At 43.8% G+C, this 8,724-nt stretch overlaps 2 protein-coding genes across 2 annotated transcripts; both read right to left on the bottom strand.

The window, feature by feature from the left end:
• Positions 1-1,619: 1,619 nt before the first annotated feature.
• LOC6630626 (acyl-CoA synthetase short-chain family member 3, mitochondrial) lies at positions 1,620-4,660 on the bottom strand. The gene is made up of 5 exons (XM_002053264.4): positions 4,469-4,660; positions 2,913-3,930; positions 2,504-2,814; positions 2,287-2,432; positions 1,620-2,230 (listed from the first exon to the last, which is right to left on the bottom strand). The coding sequence occupies exons 1-5, from the start codon at positions 4,512-4,514 to the stop codon at positions 1,718-1,720; spliced, it is 2,034 nt and encodes a 677-aa protein (XP_002053300.2). The 5' UTR covers positions 4,515-4,660; the 3' UTR covers positions 1,620-1,717.
• A 582-nt stretch (positions 4,661-5,242) lies between these two features.
• Dis3 (exosome complex exonuclease RRP44-like protein Dis3) lies at positions 5,243-8,669 on the bottom strand. Its single transcript, XM_002053263.4, has 5 exons — positions 8,209-8,669; positions 7,709-8,153; positions 6,486-7,561; positions 5,764-6,432; positions 5,243-5,705 (listed from the first exon to the last, which is right to left on the bottom strand). The coding sequence occupies exons 1-5, from the start codon at positions 8,586-8,588 to the stop codon at positions 5,336-5,338; spliced, it is 2,940 nt and encodes a 979-aa protein (XP_002053299.1). The 5' UTR covers positions 8,589-8,669; the 3' UTR covers positions 5,243-5,335.
• Positions 8,670-8,724: the final 55 nt, after the last annotated feature.

Consider the following 8,724-nt stretch of genomic DNA (forward strand, 5'->3'; position numbering starts at 1 on the left):
TGCGTTAATATTGCACTTACGAGCCATTATACTTGATAGACTTTTGTTAAAGCATCTTTCGTTCGCCTTAAATCGAATGCCAGATAAGTTGACACACACCTGCTGCAGTTAACTTGCAAACACTTACGTTTGTACGTAAGGTAGGTAAAGTAATCTTCAGTTTATGAGCTAGGGATTTGCAGACGAAACGTTGCAATTAATTTGCCATGGCGCGTGATTGGCATTCAAACTATTGGACTCTGACTTTTTACATATTGAGAAGACAATGGGGGCGAAAGTATAGGAAAACAAAATGCTTAACTTAGTATCAATGCTACATAAGCAAATCAAATTTGTCACATTTGATTCTATTTCTAATAATTCAACTTTAGCGGATGCACATTAACAGTGCTTTTGCCTTTAGAATATCAGGGCAGAATTATTTTTTACGATAATATTATTTATATAATAATGTTATTCTATTATTTTATCTGCCATTAGCCCGGCTTATATAGCGACGGCCACTTGGCCCGAAGTCTCGGTGCAATTTTTTAATTAACACAGAAATCGCGATTTATGTGCCAATTCCGATTCCAAGTATTAACTATTGAATACTTTCTGAGCACAGATGAGTTCACATATTGTTGCTAGCTTTTTTTTTAGCATTAAATTCCGGCACATTTTTAAAGCGCCAATTGACTAAATTGTTACGAAACCGAATTGAACAAAAGAATTAAAAGCTCTGTATGCAATGTAACAACTAAACAACAGGTGGAGAAAAGTTTAACTGATTTTGGCTAATCTGATAAGCAGATACATTCAAGTATTGGCCGAATTTAGGAATTATTGATAGAGTAAGGCAAGAGTGCTTACGGCTTGATTTTTGTGATTTTTCAGATACCATGCTTCCTACACATGAGTAAAGTCTGATTACCATCGCACAGCGGTTGCATATAGCTCTATTGGAACGACGGTAAAAATGTTCCTCGACGATTTCTACTAATACCGACTGATAACAAATCCCATCCAAGAGCACACTTCGACAGAGATTTCGAAATCTTATCCATGTAAATGTACTCCACTGTGAAGTGCCGCAGTGTATTCACGTCCGCAAGAATGTTCTCACAGTGTATTCACATGCGCAGCCCACTAATTGGGTTACACTTAACACATTTGCGGTCTTTGATGTTGAGTGCAGAAATCAGGGCAGGCAGCATAGTGCTCGCCATATGTGGACATAATGCAGCATAGGCATGGAATGGAATGGTAATGGAAGTGGGCATGGGACTGGGTGCGATACACGCGCTGTCACCCTCCACTATTCATGGGCAATGATAGCAAACAATGTCGCACAAAATTTGCACAAAATTTGAATAAACTGATTGAGTTTTAGTTGCGCGCATATTATACGAATAGTTCGAACGGTTGGAGGGCATAGTTCGCTACCACTGGGCATTAACATTTAAATTATTTTCGCAATTACACATATGGATGTGAGTGTGTGTGTGTGTAGAATTTGAAGATGTACTTTCAACTAAATTTCAAATATTCTTGACATTTATTATCATCATTCGTGTTCTTTGAACGACTCTAGTTTTTACCAGCTCCCCATGTTTGAAACTATTTTTGCAGTTTTAAAATAATTTTAAAAACGATACTTTATTTGATTCGTAGAACATTTAAACTAACTACAATATATTGCACAAAAACACCAGCGGATGAGTCGACTGTGGCCAGATCAGTCCAGCAGCTTGGCCACTATGGGATCGGGCGCAGACATCGCATAGCCCAGATGCTGCAGGGCGCGCCGTATCTCGCTGAATACGCTGGCATCGTCGATGGTCGCCGGCAAGATGACCCGCTCATTGCGGGCAAAGTCAGCCATGGCCTTACGCATGGTTTTACCGGAGCGCGTGCGTGGCAAGTTATTGACCGAGGTGATAAGGCGAAAGGCTGCAATTGGACCCACAACATCGCGTATGAGTTTGATTATCTCCGTGGACAATTTGGCATCTGTTTTCTTGCAGCCATCGACGGGAATGTATAGACAGAGTGGTACTTGTCCCTTAGTTGGCTCCGGCACACCAAATACAGCCACATCGACAACGTCAGGATGCCGAAGCACAGCATCCTCAAGACTGGAGGTCGACAGACGATGGCCGGCCACATTAATGACATCGTCATCGCGTGCCGTGACAAAAATGTAGCCGCGCTCGTCTTTGTAGCCGGCGTCCATGGTGTCGTAGTAGCCCTGCAATTAACATACAAGAAATTATAAAATCTCTATAATCAAGTAGCATGGCCTACCGGAAACTTTTGGAAGTATAGCTTGCGATAGAGCTCATCGTTTCTATACAGAGTGGCCATATTGCCAGGAGGCAGCGGCAGCTTTAAAACAATGCGACCCAGTTCAGAAGGAAGAGCCTCAGTGCCATCCTTCTTTAGTACCTTAACTGTTTAGATGCATAGTTATAAGAGTGGTTAACAGACTTTAGGTTTAACGAGTTATCAAGTAAATACTTACTTTCGTAGCCCACAAGGGGCAGGCCGGTAGAATACATGGGTGGATTGAGATTATGTTTGAACCCCAAACATGTAGCCGTTACAGCTGAACCAGTTTCCGTCTGCCACCAATGATTCAGCACCGGCACCTTGAATGTTTTCTCTATCCAGGCCTTTGTCTCGTAGTCGCAATGCTCGCCAGCTATGAAAATGGCACGCAGGGATTTCATGCAGTATTGCCGCCCATAGCTAATTTCCGGATCGGCACGTCGTATCACACGAAACGAGGTCGGCACTGAGAAGATGCCGCATACCTTGTGCTGGTCAATAATTCTAAAAGCAAAAGTAAGTAACAGCAATTTCTCCTAAAAACTACCGAGGACCAAAAGGAAGCATCGTGTAAGAGGAAGCTTCCTCCTTTTAATACTTACCTAAAGTACTGTCCCGGATCCGGTGTGCGATCTGGCTTGCCTTCGTACATGACGCTTGTGGCGCCCAGACAAAGCGGACCGTAGCATATATAAGAGTGTCCCACAACCCAGCCCATGTCAGAGGCAGCCCACCATGTATCGCCAGGCTGAATGCCATAAATCATTTTCAGCGTGTACATCAGTGCCACCAGATGACCACCAATTGTGCGCAGCACACCCTTCGGCTTGTCCGTGGTGCCGGACGTGTAAAGTATATAAAGTGGATCATTGGCTTCGATGGGCACACAGGCCACCGGTTGACTAGCTTTGCCCATGTCCAACACCGTTGACCAAAGTATGTCGGCTTTATCATCCAGAATATCTAAGGCAACCTGTTCGCGCATAAATATGATGTTGGGTTGCGGTGGCTTCCAGCGCGACATATTTATGGCCGAGTGCAGTATGTCCAGATAGGGAACCACCTTACCTGGCTCCACGCCCGCATTAGCGGCGATCACCAGTTTCGGCTCAACGTGCTCAATGCGCGAGCAGAGCTCCCGTGCAGCAAATCCGCCAAATACCACCGAATGTATGGCGCCCAGTCGAACAATAGCCAGCATGGCTACGATGGTCTCGGGTATTAGCGGCATATAGATCACCACTCGATCGCCCTTGGTCACGCCCATTTTGGCCAGTCCACCTGCCAGCAGGACAACCTGATCGTATAGCTCCTGGTAAGTGACTTTGCGCACCGTTTCCGTCAGCGGACTGTCATGGATGAGCGCCACCTTGTCCCCCCTGCCGGCCAGTATGTGTCTATCTATGGCATTGTAGCAGGCATTCAAATAGCCGCCCACATACCATTTGGTAAATGGTTGATTGCTGTTATCCAGCACCTGCTGCCATGGCCTGTCCCAGTCCAGCAAATGTCCCAGCTCCTCCCAAAAAGCGACTGGATTTTGCACAGACTTGCGGTACAGCTCCAAGTAGAATGGACTGTGCGCATCAACTGGCATTCCATATATAGACGAAGCAGCACCTTGATATGAAGAGCATTAAGTCGATTAGTAGTTTTCGAGTTCAACGCACTGTCTTATGGGATGTACAGTTGGGTGGCTCATTAAATGCTGCATAAATTTGGGCGCTCGATAAAGACTTAAATCGGCCAAAGCAAAACTAATTTACACTTTCACAATATACGATATTGGATAATTAAATTGTATATATATTCGAACGACTACGTCGCGGTCACTTGTCGCACATTGCCTATGTATGGTATATATCGGTTGTGCCAGACAGAACAGCATAATCAGAGCGCCATTGATATACGATAATAATAAGAGTTCTGCCAGTTTTACCATTCCAAAGCGTACTTAATAATTTTGATGGTTTATATAAGCGTTTGCGTCAACGAAGATTCGATTGAAAATACTTATATATTTTTTTTTATTTTTGTATATAGTATAAATATACGCATATGTATTTACAGTCAGAATATTGGTTAAAACATAGATAGTTAATTCTTTGGTTTTTTTTTCCATATTTTAGTACAATGAAGGTTAGTTCTTGAAACTTACTGCCTTCAATGTTGGTTTTATTCACTGCATCGGTAACCAGCTCCATTGGTTCGTACGTTTTTCACAAATGCGTCAATTGAACAATGAGTTTATTGGGTATATATTAATGTACATGTATATGTAGATCCTCTATAGGCTATATAGGAAATTACAGCTCCAGCTTAGACACGACCGTCGCCTTAAAGTCGAAACGTTGCAATGATATTTAATTGCTCGCACAGTAAGTGAAATCCAGAACTCAAAAACATTGGATCAAAGGTTTAACGAAACACTCTCACTACATGAGCATTTTAAAGTGTTTTCGACTTAAGTAATACTCTCACCACAATTAAAAAGCCATGACAACAATGTTTTTATAATGAGCGAATAGAGAAACATTCGACTTTTACATATATAGCCAAACTAACAAATCGAATTAAACTATGAACGCATTTAAATAATGTATGGAATTAGCTTTAAGTAAAATTCAATAAAAAACTAATAGTGAAGAATTGAAAATGACCAAAGTTAAAATCAAGTATACTACATACGTTTCTTTGTGAACTTTGAAAAATCAATTCGATTTCATCTTTTATATCCACAAAAGAGCATTTCGAAATTTAACTTTTAATTGATCAGAACGTTCTGCAATCGGTTCTCTGCAATTGTTTAACAACTGAAGCTTTTACATAAGGTTAATATACCTTGGATGATGACGTTGCACCATGTCTTCCGACATACTCTAATATTTTCAGTTAGAGTGAAGTACGTAAATAAAATTAAAATATTATCATGTATGAAGGTAACTGAATATTCTTTACTTTATTTCGCATTAAACTAGGGTTTAATTAAATAGTAGAAAATATTTGTAACAAAATATTCGTTCGTCTATTTCTTTTTTTTGTCCTTCTTGGATTTTTTGGCCGGAGGCTGTGCAGTTGCTGCTGTACTGGCTTCCGGTGCTGTCTCTACACTAAAACCCTTAATGTATGGCTTCACCAGTTTGAATATCAGCTTTTCATGCTGCACGTTGCTCGAGTCCAGACTCAGCCTTACCGTGACAGGATCAAAGGAATGGAAAATCACATTGCCACATCTTTGCGTATGGTCCTCCTCATTGAATGTGAATATTACTTCGCTTTTGGTGCGCTCCAGACCGTCTTTGCCATCCTTGTCGCCTTTCAGATACAATGTGCCCTCCAGTCCGTACTTGGGTATGAGCACCTGCAAGGCATTCTTGCGCACAAACAAAACATAGCTGAAAGAAAGAATGCATTAGCAAATAAGATAAATCTGACCTATTTTTGTAAATATACCCCTCCTCTTCTTCCTCTTTGCCTCGAAAGAATAGATGTGTGTTAAGTGCGACAGATGCGCGACCAGCATATTGCGCCATTTTATGGCGATAATTTAAATTGTTGCACAGCTCCTCATTGGATTTGCGCTCCAGCAGCTGGGCATAGGTGCTATCGGCCCCAATGGAGGCTGCCAGCAGGCGATGTACCATAATATCCGAATACCGGCGAATGGGCGAGGTGAAGTGCGTGTAAATATCGGCAGCCAGACCATAATGGAAAAACTCTTCTTTTTGCAGGCTACCGCTGATAAAGTACACCGCCTGCATCATGCAGCGCGTGGTTAGAATACGTATCATTGTATTGAAGTAAGGATTATCGGCTTTAACGCATTTATCCAGTGAATGCGCTAGCTCCAAACCAGTATTTATGGCCACCTCGAAGCCCTGATATCGTGCAGCCTTAACCAGCGGATCGAAGTTAGTCGGCGGTGGCTTCGGGTGACGGCGTAGCACAGCGCACTCTGTGAATTCCGCCGCAATGTGCTGCGCCACGGTTATATTGGCCAGCAACATGAATTCCTCCACCATTGAGTTGGTATCTCGCATCTGCTTGGCCTCCACCTCAAGCGGCTCATGCGTTTCACTATCCACTTGAAAACGTATCTCCGGTGAGGCCAACACCAATGCGCTTAAATGAATCATTATTACATGAGTACGAAGAGGCGGTCACGTTATACTTACCCATTGTCCATACGCCGCTTCTTGAGTATCTTGGCGAGACGATTAAGATGCCGCAGCGATTTGGCGATTTCGCCAGTCTCTGTGGAATCATCAATAAGAGCCTGGGCCTCCTCATAGGTCATAGCCCGCTTAGACTTGATGACGCTCTTGTGAAAGCGTTTGGACAAAACATTCGCTTGATTATCCACTTCCCAAACACAGGAGAAGGCAAATCGTTCCACGCCACCAACCAGCGAACAAAGATTGGAGCTTAGAAGCTCCGGCACCATATCAATGCGTTTACCAACCAAATAGACAGTAGTGCCTCGCGCGGCAGCTTCTTTGTCCAATGCATTGCCTGGCCTTATGAAATGACTAACATCGGCAATGTGAACTCCCACTTCTAAATTTCCGTTCGGCAGCTCGCGGCAATGAAGTGCATCGTCAATGTCCGTGCAACCGGGTGGATCTACAGAGCAAATATACAAATCGCGCAAGTCCACCCGCTTGGCATAATCCTCCTCTGTAATGGTCCACGGCATTTTCGGTAAAAAACTGAGCACTTCTTCGGAAAACTTGCAGTGCGGCACATCGTGTTCCAGCAATATCACCTCGTTCTCCGTGGCCATGTTCCCCAGTGGGCCTAGCGATCGCACGAAATGCCCATGCGGATAGCGTGAGTTCCTCGGCCAGCTATCAATGGTCACAATTATGCGTTGGTTTTGCAGCTTGGCTGCCTGGCGCGTTTCGATGCGTATGCGCGGAATCTTGCGATCGGCGGGCACAAAAATATGGCGTGTAGTGTCCTCAATCAGACTGGGCTGTAAAATGCCGCAATACTGACGCCACTTGCGACGCACAATGCCCACAATGCGACCGGTGGGTGTGCGCTCTGCAGCTGGTGCGGTTTGCACTTGTTGAAGCATTTCCTTCTCCTCTTCAACCCGCTCCTCGCTGGGCACATCATCGGCATACACATTTTTCTCCTCCAACACAATCTCACTAGGCGCTGACCATTCGGACTCAGGCAACAGTTCAACGGCAACAATATCGCCGTCTACGGCGCGGTTAAGCGACTCGCGGCCTTGTATTAAAATCTGTGAAATATAGTAAAGTAATAGTTTAGTCCAGGAATTCCATTTTTTAACTGTAATGTTATTGATTTTTAGCTTTGGAATGATAGTCGCATTCTTCAACACAATGTCATTCCACTAAGCACGTAGGATTGAGAACGAAAAACTTACGCCCTTTTCATAGCTCTCCACATTGACATTGCCCTCGAGATAGTTCTCCCTAGATGCCTGGAAGGAGCCTTGCAGTAATTTTTTGTATCGCAAACCCTCAAGCAGCTCCTTCATGCTCAAATGCGGTGGATATTGGGGCAGCGCTTGTTTCTCATTTTCAAAGGTTTTCTGGGACAACTTGTCGACCAGCAATGGAAAGTCTTCAAGCGACTTAACATAGTCTGCCGCACTAGCTACCAAAATATCCTCGGCCTCGGCCTTGGCGCGATTACCAGCATCGTCAGTGAGCAGCACTACACGTGTAGCTGTGCGTCCGCTACTCTGAAAGGTCTTGGATGCCTGAGAGGTATGCAGATGGGTATCGTACCATTTGGCAGCCAAGCGTATGGCGCGGTCATTACGATCATTGGCGCTCTCATCTGGCTCGCGATCGGCATAGGTGTCCCTGGAAAGTGTAAATTGGAATCATTTTGGCTAAGTACCCAATCGACGGGGCTTACTTATGATGCTCATTGACAAACACATAAAAATTCCGCGTGCGATCGTGAATAATCTCATTGAGACGCTTATAGATGGATGAGCTCTTGTGTTTCACTTCGTTCAGTACCGTTGTGAGCACGATAACATTGTGGAGCACATTCTCCTCAAGCACATCTATTTGATCCAGAACCACGTTGGTATCCAAAACAATGTAGTGAGGAAATTTGAAAATGCTGCTCTTGATGTCATGCTCCGACGTCAATTGGTAGACCTCGTTTTGAAAGCAATATTGGCAAAGATCTGAGCCGCAACCAATGTCATCACGTAGATAATGCTCTCGTACAATTTTTAATATATTACCGCGTTTTGTTTTCCGCGTAAATTCCCGTAAAGTTTGCATTTTTGTAACAAAATAAAATTAACGCAATTCACATGCGTGCCGGAATAAAGGGACACATACACGTTCAAGCAGCTGTGTCGATACTAATGTGGACGCCATATGCCGCATATCAAATAAGCAACGGCATATTCTTGTT

Source organism: Drosophila virilis, chromosome 2 (assembly GCF_030788295.1).
Source record: "Drosophila virilis strain 15010-1051.87 chromosome 2, Dvir_AGI_RSII-ME, whole genome shotgun sequence".
Classification (NCBI taxonomy): Eukaryota; Metazoa; Arthropoda; class Insecta; order Diptera; family Drosophilidae; genus Drosophila; species Drosophila virilis.

Coding starts and splice junctions, on each gene's coding strand:
- Dis3 (XM_002053263.4), bottom strand. CDS start 8,588: ATGCAAACTTTACGGGAATTTACGCGGAAAACAAAACGCGGTAATATA. Junction 8,154..8,208: donor TTTGTCAATGAGCATCATAA/GTAAGCCCCGTC, acceptor TACACTTTCCAG/GGACACCTATGCCGATCGCG. Junction 5,706..5,763: donor AAAGAGGAAGAAGAGGAGGG/GTATATTTACAA, acceptor TCTTTCTTTCAG/CTATGTTTTGTTTGTGCGCA.
- LOC6630626 (XM_002053264.4), bottom strand. CDS start 4,514: ATGGAGCTGGTTACCGATGCAGTGAATAAAACCAACATTGAAGGCA. Junction 3,931..4,468: donor TAAAACCAACATTGAAGGCA/GTAAGTTTCAAG, acceptor CTTCATATCAAG/GTGCTGCTTCGTCTATATAT. Junction 2,231..2,286: donor TATACTTCCAAAAGTTTCCG/GTAGGCCATGCT, acceptor TGTTAATTGCAG/GGCTACTACGACACCATGGA.